The 19,341-nt window shown below is 43.8% G+C and overlaps 1 protein-coding gene across 8 annotated transcripts in view; it reads right to left on the bottom strand.

Annotated features, from left to right (window-relative positions):
• IPCEF1 (interaction protein for cytohesin exchange factors 1) overlaps positions 1 to 19,341 on the bottom strand; it is an 844,548-nt gene that overhangs the window by 220,261 nt on the left and 604,946 nt on the right. For all 8 annotated transcript variants that reach the window (XM_085611547.1, XM_085611538.1, XM_085611539.1 and 5 more), the window contains one exon: positions 2,914 to 2,987. In XM_085611547.1, coding sequence (XP_085467673.1) covers positions 2,914 to 2,987 — 74 coding nt within the window. The remainder of the gene's footprint in view (positions 1 to 2,913; positions 2,988 to 19,341) is intronic.

Below are 19,341 nucleotides of genomic sequence, written 5' to 3'. Positions count from 1 at the left end.
GTGTGGTTACTTAAAACCATTACAAAATATGTAAAAAATGTATAGGAAAAAAAAGTGCAGCACATTGTTAAAAGCAGGTTTTTTTTTTAATGTGAATTCATACGATGAAGTAGTCATAATATTTTTTTTTGTTTAAAACATAAAACATCAAGGGGCATATCTACAAGGCGGCGATATAAAATTATTGCCGCTTTTGCGGCCGTTTTCGGCTGAAAAGCGGCGATAATTTTATTGCTATATTAGCAAGGTCACGCTGTCGCGTGAAACCTTGCCTTAGCGCCTGAATTCCTAACGCCCATCTTTGCATCTCTAATGAGATGCAAAGTGGGTGTTCCTCCCCAGGATAACGGGAGAAATGTCGCTAAGCGACATTTCTCCTATTATCAAGTCTCACGCAAAGCAGCATAGCGACAAGAAAAGTAGCGATTACCTCTTTTATCGCTACTTTCCTTACGCCTGCTTTGAAACTGACTTAGCCATGATATCCTATGGAAGGTGGATATCATGGCTAAGTATGTGAGGCCTTATCAGCAAGCTATCGCCAAAGTTCGTGGGATTATCACTGGGTTTCCAGCGATAATCTCACGTTTGGCAGTTAGCGCTAGGATTTGTATCGCTTTTGAGATAAGCGTTGCTAATAGCACGCTATCTCAGCGATAAAAATCCACGCTAGCCGGCGATAATTATCCTAGCGCTGAGCGATAATTATCACCGGTTGTTGCTGATATGCCCCCAAAACGGAATTAAGGCTTGAAGAGTCCCGTGATGAATCACTTGTTCAGTAGTGGCCGGACCTCCGGGGCGGTGACCCTGATGTTGAGGGGCTCACGAGCTGTTTGTCGCCCTCTGCCTGTGAAGACTTGGCCTTCCGTAATGTGCGAGTATGGTACCAGAGACAGGGCCACCGGAATGATGGGATTCTGCTGCTTTTTTTGCACATTTACAGATTTGCAGAATTTGCCAAGTCTGCTGCCTAATATGCAAATTTTAACAAAACAATCTTGTTCCTAGCTCAAATTGATCAAAACTTATCCTAAAAAATAGAATCAACTTCTATGTACCAAATAGAAATCTTAGATCCCAATTTACCGCAAGAGCGGTAACCACCCGAATAAAGAAGGTTAGGACGGGTGGCCGTGCCTTCTCACATTTAGCTGCAAACTTGTGGAATAATTTACCGACAGATTTAAGACTTACCGACGGCTACCTTACTTTTAGAAAAAAACTCAAAACCACGTTGTTCCCTAACACTCATTAAAACTATCATCGACCTGTGTCAGCTCTCTGTACATTGTGTAATTTTAGCGCCATGATATCCTTTTGGGATGAATGTTAGCGCTTTAGAAATACTTTTACCGTTACCATTACCAAAACTTACTAAAAACGTTGCAACATGTTCGCACGAAGTGCAAAGCCCTTCGCAAAGGTTAGCTGGTTATCTTTCAGTTGCTTATTTATGCATTTGGTTACTAAACTGGTTCTAATGAGGTGACATCTTTGCCCAGACAGTATTACTATTTGTAGAACTTATAAACAATGAAATAAAAAAAGTGCTGCATAATTTGCTTTTTCTTGCTGCATAATTCAGTGAACCCTGCTGTGTAATTCTAGTGGCCCTGACCAAACTGCAGAGGTCTTCAAACTGTGGGTTGCACCCCCCTGTGGGGCCAGGTTCCCAGGGGCGTGCAAATGCCTCATTGAGAACTTGGGAATGAAAATGACCTGGAAGAGCGGATTTGTTTATTTGCAACGTTTCCAGGGTGTGTTCATTTACAAGCAGCAGCTGAAGTACAGGGCAGAGTCGAAGACATGATTAAAAAGAACAAAATATTTTTGTTCTGTTGGGAACTACAGATGGAATAACGCCCCCTTAGATGAAAAAAAAAAAAGTACTTAATACTTCCGAGTCCTCAGTTGGCTAATGCAATCACTGCAGATGTCTGTGTCCGAAGCCAAAGAGTTACAAAATTAAACTGCGGTGGGTGCAGTTGGAAAAGGGGCTTGTGTATATATAGTGCTACGAGCTCCTAGCCTGTGACAGAAAGCACTATAAATGTGAATATGTAAATCAATATTTTAAAACTATATTGAACCCAGTATAAGATAGGCTGCTGCAGAATGGATTAGTCAGGACCACTGGAATTATGCGGAAGGGGAGAGCCAAATTATTCAGCAGAATTGACGAAATTATGCAAGAAGAAAAGACAAATTATGTGGAATGATTTGTTTAGTAGTATTACTTCATTATTTTGTCCTTTTTACACATTGTAATACTATTTTGGAAAATATTTTAGCACCAGTTTATCAACAAAATACAGAAATAAACAAATGAACGGTGACCAGTTTACCTTTGTGAAGGCCCTTGCTTGGGAAACACATTTCGCCACACTGTGTGGTAGTATCTGGAGGAAGTGTTGTGAAGCAGGAAGGACTTCCTCTGGCAAACTTGGGGGCATATTATCAAGAAACGGCATTAAAATTATCGCCGCTTTAGCAGCAGAAAACTGCCGCTAAAGCGGCGAGAATGGGCTTGATAATATGCCCTGGAGAATCCCCATAGAAGCCCATGTTCTGGTGTCAACCTGGGCTTCTATTGGAATTCTCTGCAGCATATTATCAAACCCATTATCGCCGCTTTAGCGACAGTTTTCTGCCGCTAAAGCGGCAATAATTTTAACGCCGTGCTTGAGAATATGCCCCTAAACAAGAAAACAGGCCTCTGCCCCCAGCTTTAAGACGGGCTCCATTCTTCTTCGCAACCAGGCCGTTCCTGCAGACGGCATACTCCTTCAGTCGACGGTTGTTGCAAACCCTTCCTTGCACATACCCTTGAAAGGGCTGTGCCTCAACAAGTTTTTAAGGATTCTAATGTGCATGTCACAAATTGTAACATTTCAACCAATAGCCACTTACTGTTTTTTCTTGCATTCTAGTGCTCGGTCAACGGTGAACTCTGGTAAGTTTATGAAGCCTTCAGCCTTCTCAGCCTGCAAGAGGAAGCCACAGAAAGAACAGGATGTGAGGTCATGACTGCAAAAAGAGAAATGCGTCATCTAGAATACACACATTCAAGGCACTGAGAAGCTAGAACAGGAAACCAAGATCACGGCCCTGATTAGGATTTGCCCGGTACTGGTGCCATGGTGAAATCGCATGCAATTTTACCTTTGACGACTGCAAAATCGGCCCAGTACTGTGCAATTATGAGTTGAACCCACTGGGATGCAGAATTACCACCTGGGACTGATTATTTCAGTCCTAAAACCTCAAAATTTGCCAGAATTTTACTGAATATATCTACCTCCTGCTCTGTGCAGGGGGTAAATGTGTGCAGAGCTGTGGGTAATGCGAGGGGTGGTTGGAGGGAGTTATTGGGTTTCTATGAGGGAAAAGGAAGCTTTTTTTCTAGGACGGGGAGGACTGTATACTTCCCTTGAATGTGGAATGAGGCTTGGCTGCTACAGCAGCCAAATTCTCACAGTTTTTCCATATGGAATTACAGGCTGGAAAAATCTGGTCAGGTTTTTGGTTTTGAAAAACCTAACAAGTCATAATCAGGCAGAGCAAAATTAGTCCATAAAAACATGCATTAATTTTACGCCACCTAACTTGTAATAAAGGCCCTAGGGGTATATTTACAACAAAATATCGGAGTGCAGTGTTACTCCAAATTTGCTAATGCTGCCCTCCGACTTTTTTTAAACGCAGGGATGCACAGTATTTTCAAAACTACGGTGCACCCCTGTGTTTCCCCTAGCCCTGGCGCTAATAAAGCTGCCTAGCGCCAGCATAGGCACCCTTGTGCCATATTGCAAGAGTGCCTGCACTACAGGGGCCATTGTTTATGTGCAGGAATTGACACCTTTCTGCACATAAACAATCTTGAAAGGCGATTTGCTCTTTCTAGGTGTGCTGAAGAATGCAGCACACATGGAAGAGCTAAAAATGAGGAGAAATTAATCATTTCTCCTTGCATCGCCCTCGAATCGCCAGGTATTCCCTGGTCCTAGTTTTTGGCGCTGCCTCAGCCTTGTAAATATGGGGCAGTGTCAAAAAGCAATGGGTGTTGCAGTGGAATGGCCATTGCACGCTTCTTTCACGCTAAGTGAAGCTTGAAAAAGGGCCTCATTTGCATAGCTTAACATGGCTTAACGCTGCTTTGTAAATAATGGAGAAGTGGCTATCGCCACCAGAACATCAATAAAAGTGATGTTCTGGTGGAGATATCCCCTTGTAAATATGCCCCCTTGTGTCTAATAAATTCATGACATGTCTTCAAAACTTCTGCATCTGGTATATCGCCTTTTTACAGTGCAGGGTGTCCTGTGACGTTGCAGAAAATCAATAGATTTACGGCCACTAATATATCAAAAATCTAACTGCAGAACCCAGCACTGGATGTGTGCAAGCGGTTGCAGGTGGTTGGCACCAACACTCATTTTTGGGCACCGGGACTTATTTCACATCATAAGTCTTTGACCCAGAGAATCAAAGAGAAAGACAAAAAGAAGGAGGAAGAGAAAGATAGCACAACTGTGACAAAAGAACGCAGAAATAAAAAAAAAAAACCTGCAAGAGTGACAGAGAAAGATAGGCAGGTGATGGAATCAAGAATTGGTAACCTTGGTATTCAGTACAGTGGCATTCATTGGTCGAGGGCTCCTAAGAAAAACTTTGGGCCCCTGCATATTTCTTTCTTCAAATTAAGAATTTTTCAAGTTTATTTAATTTGTTTAGTCCTCGCATTGTACGCAAAACAAACATATAAAAACAACAATCTACAATAAAACAGCTTAAAATATCATCCGATATCGTCACATTTTATTGCAAATAACTCATGGACCTCGCAAATTTGTGGTTGTTTAAAATTTGGCAATAACATGCATTGACAAGTAAGTATTGGTTGAAGTGAAAAGAAGGGGGAGGGTAGGTTCGCAGAGGCAAGGCTTGAGTGTGGTAAATTTGAGAAACGGAAGGAAGCTGTCCTTCCTCCTTCCACTGAAGATAGACGACGCTTGTCTCCGAATTAACTTTGTCATGCTCTGCATTCTAAGGGGCATATTATCAAGCACGATGGCGATAATGGGCTTGATAATATGCCGCAGAGAATTCCAATAGAAGCCCATGTTGACACCAGAACATGGGCTTCTATTGGAATTCTCTGCGGCATATTATCAAGCCCATTATCGCCACTTTGGCGGCAGTTTTCTGCCGCTAAAGCGGCGATAATTTTAACGCCGTGTCTTGATAATATGCTCCTAAGACCTTACGCCGCTCTGAAAATAGAGCTGCTGCCAATGCTTGTTGTCCAAAAAATCTACTCAGTTGACCATATTGTGAACTTGGAATTTTAAAATAAGGCTGTCATACAAAATACAGCGGAGATGAGGTGTGGTGCCACTTCGAGGTTCGTGGACCGAGAAGACCTGGGCTGTCATCGCTGCTTCTCTATGTGACCAAAAATAAAAATATCCTGGGAAAATCATTGTATTGCGCTATGCAATAGCTCCTCCCCTGTCAAATATTTGGGTGACAAAGAAACAGGCTGGACACCATGAATGTTGGATGAAAACAACTAGGCCTCTTGGACAATGCAGCTATGTCCACTTGGGCAAGGCTGCTATGCTGTGTACGCGGAAGGAGCAAATAGGACTCTTTGGGGCATATTAACAAGGGCTTTATCTCTGCTTTTTTGGCCTTAAAAGCCAAAAAAAGCGGAGATAAAACTATCGCCCTATTTACAAGAGGGTGCAAACATGCATAATCGCATGTTAGCACCCTTTTTACCGACGCCTCCCTTTGCATCTCTAATAGGATGCAAAGTGGGCGTCACTGGGCAGTACAGCCTTGCAAATATCGCTGATGTGCACATCGCGATATTTACAAGGCTGCCCCAGCATTTTAGCAGACGTTAGTTTTTGGAGAAAACCGCTGTTTACTCCAAAAACTAACGTCTGTTAAAATACTGACTTATCCATCCCTAACATAGGGGGTGGATTAGGCTGCTACGACCACAGGGTCGTATCAGCAAGGTTATCGCCCTTTTGCAGGGAACATCGCTGGAAAACCAGCGATGTTCTTTGCAAAATGGCGATTATCCCCACTATCTCTGGAATTTTTATCGCCCTGGAGCAACGCGTTGTTGATAACGCGCTACCAGGGCGATAAATTCCAGAGATAGACGGCGATGAATAACAAAACGCTAAGCGCGGTTTGCGTTATTCATCGCCGTTCCTTGCTGATATGCCCCATTGTTATTTCTAAAGTTCTGGTATGAAATCCTTAAAGAAAACAGACATATTTCGCTGTAGTGTTAATTCCACCTTGTACTTGTAAACAAATCCTTGATTGCTATATGAACCTTTGAATCACAACATACAGCAGAACAATACACAGTTTTATCGCATTGATTGGAAAGTCCATGTAAATTCGACTTGCCCCTTTTAAATGTGTGCTTATAAAGTATCCTTTCAAATGGCCGGTATTTAAATACAAGCTCTGTCTCGACCGGAACTTCCGGTTTGGCCTTCTCTCACTAGAGCAGGCACCTGGCTGATGGTTAGCTGCTGAAGCTGGCATTCAGCTCAAATTATTTTTTGCTTTGAAAAATGTATTTAATTTTAATCAGGGCTTATTGATTTTAAAAGACGTTCATAAAAGTAGTTCAGAACGCTAAACAAAATATATCAGAAAAAAATCATTAACCAAAAAGGAGAAACTGATACTTCCATGCACATTCAAATTACGCACAGCCTTGCAAATAGTGTAAGGATATTTTCCTTGTATTGAGGTAAAAGGCAATACTTTCCCTTTTTTGTGGATCCCCCCAGAGTATGTATAACGTTATTTTCCCAGATTTTACAAAAATGATCATGAAATATGTTATGTGTATTTGTATTTGTATAGCGCACAACCCACCAAGAGGGTATTCTGGCGCTACTGGCAGTGTAGAAAACCTCAAAAGAGAACTGCTGTGTCTATTACGCTGCTTTAAGTATCGACCCAGATCTTCCAACGCTTATTTGCAGCTTCAACCATGGTGAAGTGAACTGCTTTGTGACAGCTTTATTTAACAAAAAAACAAGGGGCATATTTTCAAGGACGGCGTTAAAAATTATCCCCGGTTTAGCAGCAGAAAACTGCCGCTAAAGCGGCGATAATGGGCTTGATAATATGCCCTAGAGAATTCCAATAGAAGTCCATGTTCTGGTGGGAACATGGGCTTCTATTGGAATTCTCCAGGGCATATTATCAAGCCCATTATCGCCGCTTTAGCGGCAGTTTTCTGCCGCTAAACCGGAGATAATTTTAACGCCGTCCTTGATAATATGCCCCCAAATGTTATATCTCCCAAACATAAAAAAAACAGAGGGGAGGCAGCACAAGCCAACGTTGGGGCATATTATCAACAAACGGCATTAAAATTATCGCCACTTTATCGGCAGAAAACTGCAGCTAAAGCGGCGATAATGGGCTTGATAATATGTCCTTGGGAATTCCAATAGAAGCCCATGTTCTGGTGTCAACATGGGCTTCTATTGGAATTCTCAAGGGCATATTATCAAGCCCATTATCGCCGCTTTAGCGACGATAATTTTATCGCCCTGCTTGATAATATGCCCCATTGTTCTTTAAGAGCTGTTGACTAATATTCCCATGTGTCCCATCATTGCGGAATAGCATTAATATCGGAATTTATTAATGGGAGTCTTAAGTATTTCACAGGTCTCCTTGATCTCATACATCCCACAGGAAGTGGCTCTAATGGAATTTAGGGGCATATCATCAAGGTCAATATCGCGGCTTTAGCGACACTTTTTGCCGCTAAAGCGGCGATATTTTTAGTGCCCTGTCAGCAAGCTGTTGCTAACAGCTGTTAGCGACAGTTTTCTGACAATAGCGCACGTTTTTTTGCCGCTTTGCATGTCAGCGATATTTATCGCTAATGACATGTAAAGTAGGCAATCCCCACTAAAATGTAATGAATAATGCCGCTAACACACCATCGCTCTATTATCAATGCGGAGCCATATCCGCGAAGCGATGAATAAAGGTGCGCTAAGCAGCGTTCATCGCAACTATTTAACGCCTGTAAAATTGTTTCCTTAACCACCTTTAACATGGGAGGCGGATTGTTATGTTGAGTCCATGCTTGCCGATTAGCAAGCTTTTCAGTATCGCACTCGCATTATCGCTGGATTTCCCCGCTAATCCCCGCTATCGCTGAATTTCACATCGCATCTTAGCAAAGCGTTGATAATACGCCGCTAAGAGTGCGATGTGATCCGACGACAGACGGTGATAAAATAAAACGTGCTAAGCGCGTTTTGCGATATTTATCGCATTTGCTTGCTGATATGGCCCTTAGTTTGCTAAACCAAGACATACACAACATAAGTGGTTAACTCAGATCTGTGTTTTATCAGAGTTTAGTGGACACCCTGGAATCTCCCCCAAAATGTTCATCTCCTTGTTAATTGTTTGATCTGATTCGTCATTCCATATTGTCCTTACCACAAAGTTGTCTGCATAAGCCAATGCGTTTGTAACATTCTTCATATAGTCTACCGGGTATTTACTGTTCAAAATTTAGTATTTATTTATGTACAGCTGTATATATAGGACAAGTAATGATGTGGAACACGGATACCTCTGCCATGTGCCACCACTAATAATTAGTTTCTCCTGACTCTTTAACCATAAGTTGCATTTTGGATTCAGTGTTTGGATATACATTAACAATTGGAGCCTGAGTTTGAGAATCATTAGCAGATTCTAGAGATAGGCCAATGCAACTCTTTCAATAGTCTTTTCTCTGTTCAGTGGGATCATTGCCAAAGGGTTGCATGTTGCATTCGATACTTCAGAGTTATTGCTTGACTATTGTGATCTATTGTCCCTAATCCTGGGACAAAGTTGTGTTCCCATTGTGAAACCATTTTGGCTATGACCCTGCCCAGTCTTGTCGCCATCATTTTCTAATATATTTTTAATCATAATTTACTATTTATAAAAGATAGCGGTTGTTAGATCTGGGGGTCTCTAGTTGGCAGAGGTAGGTACCACTGTCCAAATAGGGACCCTTGCTTCTAGTCAGGGTAAGGGGGATACACTCTTTAGATAACCCCTGCTCACCCCCTTGGTAGCTTGGCACGAGCAGACAGGCTTATCAAAGGAAATGTGTAAAGTATTTGTACCAACACTCACAGTAACAGTGAAAACACCACAAATGGACTCCACACCAGTTTAGAACAAGCATTTGCAATGCAATAGGTCTCGCATTATTAAAGTTTGAGCTATTAGAATTGCTAATAATAATGCAACACCGATAGTTCAAACTTTAATAATGCGAGACCTATTGCATTGCAAATGCTTGTTGGTATGGTCCACAAGAGGCTTTGGCCTTCAGACAGCAAATAGCTGTATGCGAGGCCTAAAAACAGAGATAGAAGTATCAGCTGCAAAATCTTTGCAGCATGAAGACACAAATAAGGTACCATTGGGTAACGTGGCAGTGGCAGAAATCTATGCCCTACCTACAGGTCACTGGCTAGTTACCCAGAGACTGACTTCGTTTTTCATCCTCCCAGGATCTATAAATTATGTACTAGTCAACGGGATAGAAGCAGCAACTAATATTTAAAGAACCATGCAAGCACGAATCATCGGACAATGGCAGCCAACATAATATAAACTAGATACAAAGTTAAAAAAGGTGATGAATGAATGGCCGAGAGATGGATGGACGGAATAAAGTGATATATGAATGGATGCAGTAGAGTGATGGGTGGATGAATGTAAGAAGGCGATGGATGAATGGGTGCCTGGCGGATGGATGAAACAAGTGGACGAATGGAATAAGATGGGTGGGGATGGATGGATGGAATAAAGTGATATATGAATTGATACGATATGGTGATGGATAGATGAATGGAGCTGGCTCTGAATAAATGGGTGTCTGATGGATAGATGAAATGTGATGATGTGTGGACAAATGGAATAAGATGGATGTGTGGGTGGGTGTTTGGGTTGGAGGAAGGAAGGGTGGGTGGATGGGGATGAATGGATGGGTGGACAGGTAGATGGATGGATGGATGGTGGGTGGGTGGATGGATGGGAGGATGCGTGGATGGGTGGAAGGGTGGGTGGATGAATGAAAGGTGGGTGGATGGACAGGTGGGTGGGTGGGTGTATGGATGGGTGAATGGATGGGAGGATGGACAGATGGGTGGACGGATGAATGGATGGTGTGTGGATGGATGGATGGACAGGTGGGCGAATAGTTGGGTGGATGGATGGTGGATAGATGGATGGATGGATGGATGGATGGATGGACAGGTGGGCGGATGGATGATGGATGGGTGGATAGATGGATGGATGGATGAATGGAGCAAGTGTCTGCCGCACACCGTAAACTGGGAGAATGTTCTCTTACCTTGCACTCCAGGGCCGCCTCCTCCAGGGGCACTGCCTCGTGGGACCGGTGCTCCTTGGCCTCTCTGCATACCACACAGATGGCCGTCCCCTCCTTCCTATAGAAGAGCTGCAGCTTCTCGCGGTGCCGGCCGCACTCCCCCCTCTACCTGCAGCTGCGCCACATGCTGGCAGAAGTCCTTGGCGATCTGCACAATGTTGGCCAACTGCCGGTTGGAGCTCAGGGCACCCTTGGGTGACGGCTTCCGGGACTCGGGACAGGGGAAGTTTGAGTCTACTCCTGCACAGCATCGGGCAAGGCAGGGCTGGCAGAAGTTGTGCCCGCACTGCGTGATCACCGGGTCTGTGTAGTAGTCCAGACAGATGGAGCATCTGGTCTCTTCCATCAGGTGCTCCACGGGGTTTGCTTCAGCCATGGCCCGGCAGAGAGAGGGGGCACAAAGTGGGGCCAATGCGGGGCAGAGCGGAGCTCACAGAGGGGCAGGGAGTAGGACAGAAAGCCAGACAGAGAGAGGGAGACAGGGAGAAAGAAACTAAGACTGGGGCAGTGAGCCGTGCAGGGAGATCAGAGAGCCGGGCAGGGAGCTGGACAGAGGGCACACTAGGCAGAAGTATGGAACGGAGCAACAGCAGCGAGTTGGACAGAGCAGGTTGAAGAGAAGCCCTGAACGTGAGGAGAGCCGGGCAGGATTGCGGGGCAGACAGCTGGACAGCGAGCCGGGCAGAGATCCGTGAAGAGAACCGGTGAGGTCATCCAGGTTTCGAGTTTCGATTTTGTTTCCTCAGCAGGCGCGAGCAGAGGAGGCATTTACAGACCCGCGCCTACATTTCAAGTGTGTCCAAAATATGTTTAACTAGGCGGTCTCAGTAAGGAAAGGCAGCCAAGGCACGGGGAGAAAACGTGATCTGCCCAGCATCACACTATTTGGTCCCGTATGAGAGCCAGGATTTCAGACGCAGGCCACTGTTGCTGAAGTCTACAACCTGCCCAACTTACCGTCTGCATTAGGAGTCCATACTTCAAACAAGCAGAACTGAAAGTGATGGCGAAAGCGATCGCTATTGTAAAAAAAAAAAAACACGCCCGCGAGTGGTGCCTGCGCGCCACTGCGAGACATATGTTTTCAATTATCGCGCCCCTGTCTGGGCACGATAATTGAAACCACATGGACTTTGGTGCGCGTAACAGACACCAATAGGCCGTGGGCGGAGCAATGCGCCCGCCTTTGGCCTATTGCGTGCTCTGTTAACAAAATACACACACTCAAAGCCCAATGACAGAAGAGCAGACAAAAAACACACGGACGAGCTTGTGCGATTCCAGGGACCATTTCTGAACCCCGGACAAAAGGACTCTCGCCTGCACGAGCACTGCTACGCAGTGCAACGCAGGTCACGAGACCTAAAAATAAAGTAATTTTATCTAGACTACACAAGACCAAAACGACAAAAATCCAACATACATAGTTCAAGAATATGATTTTAAAAGAGTTCTAGGGTTTGCGTCAAAATAATCCACAGTTGCGTCACGTTTAGCCCAAAGTACCTGTAGATGCAACAAAAGTTCCAAACGGAAGCTGCAGCATTGAAAAACAAGCAATGCGTCACTCCTGAGACCCTGGGGAGGTGATGCGACAGCCCCGCTGCATGCAGCGGGTGTGTTGCGACGAATCCGGTCTGTATGGGGAGGGATGCGATACCTTGTATGGATTCCGGTGCGCAGGTTCGGTAGGAAGCGTCTCGCACAGGCACAATGCGACGATCTTCGGGGCGGTGACGATCTCAGGTGCGGCGGCGATGCGCGGCGCAGCGTCGATCTTCTCCTCTCACGGCCCCTCGATGCGATGGCACTCCGACGATGTTCGCAGCGACGTGATGCAGTCCGCAAGCAAGCGGTTCGACGATCTCACCCAGCGGCGACAGGCTCTGCAACGATATTCGCAGCGACAGGAATCTTCCCACATCGGGGCGATGCGCTCCGCAAGCGAGCGATGCGTAGGCTCTTTCAGCAGCAACAGGCGCTGCGACAATCTTCGCGGAGGCGGGCATTTTCTCGCACTGTCGACGATGCGCTCCGCAAGCGGGCGATTGCGTGAAAGTTGCAGATCTTCTTTACTTCTTATCCAGCTCCCCAAACAGCAGGCACAACTTCCAGAGGCCCCACAATTGGATCAAGCACTCTAGGAAGGGCAGGACTCACTCAGCAAAGTTCAGGGGGGAAGCTGGGGGTGAAGTCCTTTTGTTCCTGGGACTTCTGAACAGGAGGCCAGCTCTCCTTAGCCCCTTGGAGATCTCTTCAAGCAAGGGGACACAGCAACAGCAAAGTCCTTCCCCTCTCCTTGGCAGCAAAGCAGCTGCAGGTCAGCACACAAACACACAGCAGAACAGTCCTTCCTCTTCAGTCTTCCAGCTTTCTTCTTGGCAGAGGTTCCTTCTTGATTCCAGGATGACCTAATTTCTTGGGATCAGGGTCCCAATATTTATACCCCAAAATCCTTCGTCCTCTGGAGCAGAGGGGCCTTTGCCTTGTCCAAACCGGTTCTGGTCAGTCCTGGAGCACTTTGTTTACAGGACTCCTTCTTTCCTTTCAGAGAGACATCAGACGCCCCACAGGAGGTGGAGCCAGCATTGTGGAGGGAAAGCACAGCCCTATTCAGGTCCCAGGTGCAACTCCTCCCACCCATCTACATGGAGATCTCTGTATTCAGCCCTGTGCTGACTCACCCTGTCTCCGGGAATTTCCCAGCCCCCTGGAATTCCCCAGCCCCGGTCACTCAAACTCCAGACAAGGAATACACAGCCTAGCAGAGGCAGGTTTGGATAGTTAGGCAAGAAAATACCTACTTCCTAAAAGTGGTATTTGCAAACACAGAATGTTAAAACCAACTTCACTAAAATATGTATTTTATCATTCTGAGTTCAGACATACTAAACTCGAATTTCTACCATGCTCCCTGGTTCAGTTAGGATTATAGGATGTAATAACCAACCTGCCCATTCCGGCCTATGGGGAACAGGTAGCCTTGCAATAGTGACAAACGAAAATGGCTGTAATTCACTATTAGGACATGCCACACACATCAGGGCTTGTCCTACCTTAGCCTTACAATGCACCCTGCCATTGGGCCTACCATAACGGTGACTAATATGCAGAAAAGGGAAGGTTTAGGGACTGGCAAGTGGGTGCACTTGCCAAGTCAGCATGGCAGTTAGCAACTGCACACAGGCACTGCGGTAGTAGGCCTGAGACACCATTTTAGGGCTACTCATGTGGGTGGCACATTCAGTGCTGCAGGCCCACTAGTAGCATTTGAATCACCAGCCCTGGCACACTCGGTGCACTTTACTAGGGACCTACTGATGAACCAAATCTGCCAATCATGGATAACCAATCATAGTAACAATTTATACAGAGAGCATTGCACTTTAGCACTGATCAGCAGTGGTAAAGTGCCCAGAGTCCTATAGCCAACAACCACGGATCAGGAAAAACAAAGGAGGAAAAAACAAAAAGTTTGGGGATAACCCTGCAAAAAGGGCCATTTCCAACAGCAGTCTATAAGATTTTGGATTTTCAGAAGTTGTATTTTTTTTTAAAACACTATAATATTGGTAAGAGTCCAAGATTGCTGGAGAAAGTATCCTTGCTGAACACCCTGGAAAAAGATAGTGGTATAATTATAAAGTGAGGCAGAACTTTTTATATATCTCCAGTGGTATTAGGTCTAGTCTGACAGCTCCTCCAGAGAAAAGTGCATTTATGGCAACCTGTATTTCAGCGATAGTAATTGGTTTTCCAAGCATTTCCCTATCTTCCTCAGATAATACATCCAGCTTTACGAATTCTAGATTCTCGGATATTAGGTTTATTCAAGGAGTGCATTCTTCTATTTTAAATCTTGATAATATTCTTGAAATACCCATATTATATCATGAGGGCTTCTATTAATTCTCCTTTCTTATTCTGTATTGCATCAATTTTAATTTAGGTCCTATTTTCTTTCGTTTTAACTGCAAAGACTTTATCAATAACTTCACCCCATTTGTAGGATTGTGCTCTATTTGTTGCATCTTTTCTGAACACTTCATGGTGATAATTATTCTGCAGCTTAGTCCTCTCTGTGACTATTTGCTTTCGAAAACTATCTGCACTTAGATCTCCAAAAACTATGGGCGAGATATGCTCAGCTTCCAGAGCCACTAATTTTGCACATTCTTTAGTTATTGTTTTCTGTTTTCTAATAGAATAGCTAAGAGTAACAGCTCAAATTCCTGCTGTAGGTGCATCCCACACTGTATGTAGAGCCCCAAGTCTGGTACCCACTGCTTCATCATTTCAATACAAATGGGATCCTTAAGTAGGAATCTTTGAGAGGTCCATGTGGAAACCGACTTCTGTACCTGTAAAAGAGAGCTATTGTACGACATAGCCAAGGTATATTTTTACATCATTACTTTATAAATTGAAGCTACACTGGCTAAGAATAAGTCTGCGTGGGTATATTTCCTCAAGTGAATGAAAGTATAGCCAGGGTCAGGAGATCCAGATTCTGACCATCGGTCAACCAAATTATGTATTTCGATCAGCAATATACCTTTGTATATGATTGTAGACAGTTTCTGTTTATTCCATTCTCTGCCTCCAAGTGTGCAATTAAAATATCTGTGTATTATTAATGGAGCTGCCCAATAGGATAATTCAGTGGTTAAAAAGATTGAATCTATTGTTTCAGTTTGGTAAATGTTTATGATGGGAAAAATGAAAATAAACAATATACCTTCCATTAAATTAAAGAAGTATGTTGAGTGGAATGTTGTTGAAAGTTCAGGGATTTGATTGACAAACACTCTGAAAAGGTAATGTTATTTTTAAGGGTAAATCATAGTTATAGATGAGTCATTAAACCAAAACTTAGATTTATTAAGAAATATTTAATTCCACGTAAAGCTATGCTCAAGGTAGCATGCATTATGTTGTATATAACTTAAACGATGGGTACTCCCGCCCCAGAGTTATCAATAATGGGAGAACTATTAATTCCATGGGTGGAATAAAGGGCAATAACACAGGGGATCTTAAGGTTATTCTAATAATTTAGGAATTACCAGAGGAATCTGTATTTCTGATCTGATTCTCCTGGTTTTCCCTAATTTTCCCTAGATGACCAGGGTGTTTTCTAAACTTAAGCGGTCCTAAGAATGAGCTGATGCAGAACCCTTATTTCCTTGTATGCAGAGCACTCACTCATCAATGTGAATGGTCTTCTTAGGTCATGTGCCCCCCTCAATTCACAATTCAGAAAGAAAGCTATTCATGCAATCCGTCCTTCTTCCTCCATTCACAGGACCTCCACACCATCATTGGGGCCTCTCTACACCAGTGAGCTTTCACTTGAAACTACTATAGCATCCTGCCAACCTAGGTGCTCGCCAATAAGTAAGCCACACATGGGGAGTAATATACATGTCCTTATTCTGCTGTGTGTATGTGTAAACTCCCCATTCCAAGCCTGCCTTCATCTCATCCCTCCAACGCATATGTCACAGGCCAACGCTATAGAGTGGGAACCAAAAGAGTTCCAGTGTTCTTTTATTACAAGACACTACAATCTCCCACTTTGTTAAATAACAAGTCACAACTTTTTCGAATAGATAAATAAATACATAAATAAATATGTGAAATAAATGCATGAATAAATACATAGATATACAAGCAATTGCAATTCTTCAATTAAGCATCATGGCACCTGAATCACACGTCCTGATCGGATCACTGGAAACAAGGAATTGGTGATGGAAATAAGACTCGGTCACAGAGAGCTTTCTTGGTGGCAAGTATTCCTTGATGTCCCTCATGGGCAACATTGATTACTTGTTTTCATGGACTCTCAGGAATAACAATTCATATACCTCACAGAATGAGGCCTTCTTGGGTCATTGAAAGTTCCTCACTTACATTTTTGAACTTCAAATACTCTTTGTCATTAGTGAAAGGTCTAGAGTGCTGGTTCCACAATTGATGAACAATAATGTATTTTGATCTTAACATGTTGCTATCTTGGTTCGTGGCAGTGACAATTTGTTCTGAAGACATGGCAACTGGTGTGCTCGATTTCAAAATATAATTGATGTAGTCCTCCGCTGTCTTAGATGGGGCATTGTAATGGCACTTTTGAAAAATAATCAGCCGGATTCTGATTATTCCCTGGATGATAATAGTATAATTGTATTATTGTAACCTCACACCTCAACATTCCATTCGAGGAGGTATTTTGGCTTTTGTATTACCAAATATCGTCAACAGTGCTTGATGATCAGTCACTGCAGTGATGGGCTTTCCGTACAAGAAAACATGGAAATATTCACAAGCCCAAGCCTAATCAAACTTTCTTTTCTCAGGTTGCAAGTAAGCATGTTCTGTTTGTGACAGGCTCTTATTGGTGTAGGTCACAATATGTCTCCGGGCATTTGGCTGTCTGCTGTGCTGTGCAAGGTTTACACTCAACCCAATGGAGTTAGCATTAGCTACAACATCTGGATGCAGTTTGGGTTCAAAGTAGGCCATTTCAGTGGCACTCTCAATGGCTTGCTTGATGTTTTGGAAGCTCTTTTCACACTCATGTGACCAATGAAAAGATATGGTCTTTTTCATTAGTTCTCGTAACGGTGTGCTGACCTTAGCAAAGTTTTGTATGTATCTCGAACAGTTACTGGCTCGTCCAAGAAAGAATCCTAACATAGAAATGTCTTGTGGGGGGATTTGCAGCAGACGATAGTTGCACTTTTGCTGGATCAGGTTTCATACCCCCATAAGAAAAGACATAGCCAAAGAATTTCAAGCTTTTCTAGTGGAATTAACATTTGTCAGCATTCAGAGTTATGCCTGCATTGGTCAACAAACAACATACTTGCATGAGAGCTTTATCATCATTAAAGTTTAGAAGTCTACAACCTTTTCTGTAGTGACAGCTACTTTCAATCAGTGAAAATCATAGTGAGCTACTGAAAGCTAAGCAACTCGTGTACTGTTATTAGACACCACAACACCCATCTTCATTAACTTTAAGCCTAACATCAAAAGAGCCAAATACTATGGTTTGAACAAAATACTTTGACTAGAGGCACTATGACAGGGCTGCCATGTAAGTCACTGAGTCTTTGGGGATGTATGAACATGTGTATGTATGAATGAGTTGGCAGTTTTAAAGAATGTAGTAGCCATGTATACATTGGTGGACAGTGGTGGTCTCTCAGGTGCTTCGTGTGGAACTTGATCAGGCAGAGCTTTTATAGCTCTTTGTGACTTGCTGGCTGCGGGGACAGCCTTACCAACTTTTGCCACTTGGATCGTGCCCTTGCTCTTCGTTGGAGCTCTTTATTTGATGGCTGTCTGTGGAGTTGTTCTGGGCCCCAGTGTGGTGACTTTGGTGGTGGTCTGCTTCTTCTGGGGACAACTCTGCATGCACAACCCCTGACCGTCTTCTGGGGGTGCTTCGCAGCACATTGTGGCACGACAATTCGTTAACGGTTTTGATAAGTAGATAAGCCTTGTATTCTACTAGTTCATGAAAGCAGATAACATCATGATTTTTCGTCTGCTTTGTACTTAAATGTTTCTTCGCAACCACCTGGTTAATCTGTGCTTCGTAGCACATACATTTCAATTTGATTTGTACTGAGGTATTGCTGCGTACTGCTTTTGTAACCTGGTTGCAACCGCCTTTTGCATTCTTTAATCCGTATAGCATTTGGCATTAATCTGCATAATAATGCAGTACCTTTGATTTGCGGACGTTTCATTCAGTTCCTAGCTTCTGACATGCAGACTTTCAATGTCACTTTTTTTCTTTTAAGCGTTTTATACAGGTTGGCATTGCGCTGAGGCTCTACATGTGCCAGCATCAATTGTGCACTTTGACTGCAGCACATGTGGCATGCACAAGCAGTTTGCTCTTACAGAGTACAGGTTTCGGATCCCCTATCCCATCCCCAGTTATAGCATCCTGCCAGCCTCGGTACTCGCCAAGGAGTATGCCACACATAGATAGTACGTTTGCACATCTTGATTCTGCTGCGTCTAAGTCAGAACTCCCCATTCTAAGCCTGTCTTCAACTCATCCCTCCAACGCTCACTTTACAGGCCTACAGTATACAGTGGGAACTAAAAGAGTTCCAGCGTTCTTTTATTACAAGACACTACAACTACCACTTTCATGCCTTGCCTCCGGAGGCCTCCTGGCTGTCTGGATTGGTTTTCTAAGGTCATGTACCTTGTTCCTCTTGCCTCATAGCTGCTTATCCAGGGAGACCCAACACAGGTGCCTCAGCAAAGGGACAATGCAGCAAAAAGCCTGGAGCAACCTGATGCTTGGTCCAGGAAACAGATATGGTCCGGAAGCCTTTTACCTGCCGTCAATGCAAGCTATTGTGTGCTTTGCAGCCTCATTAACCTTCACAACCCATATCTGCACAAAACCAACTATCCGCACCTGTCCTATTCCCCAACACCTGAAATATCCACTCACTTACTCTTATTTATGTTCAGTCTGCACAAAGTAGCACCTTTGACACTGACATTTGTGACCTTATATCTCACAATAATATCAATGTAGTCTATCTCTGGAAACTGGCTCATCACTACATCTTCATCTCTCTTTTATCAGGTCATTCCATATGGTGTCAACATCCTCCACCAACCACACCTACACAAACCAGAAAATGGTATTACCATCAAGCACAAAACCACACTCTCGGTCACCCCTTTCTGCTCTTTGCACCCCGCCGTTAAATGCCCCTCAGAGCAGTTAGACCTCTTGCCCACTAATTCTGTTATCTTTCATCTCTTTTAAATACCCTGAATATGACAAAAAATGTCATCAAGACTTTCCAAATTCATCACAGCAAATT

Source organism: Triturus cristatus, chromosome 6 (assembly GCF_964204655.1).
Source record: "Triturus cristatus chromosome 6, aTriCri1.1, whole genome shotgun sequence".
In the NCBI taxonomy this organism is placed as follows: Eukaryota; Metazoa; Chordata; class Amphibia; order Caudata; family Salamandridae; genus Triturus; species Triturus cristatus.
The sequence above is the reverse complement of the archived record's forward strand: the minus strand, read 5'-3'. Positions and strand labels throughout refer to the sequence as shown.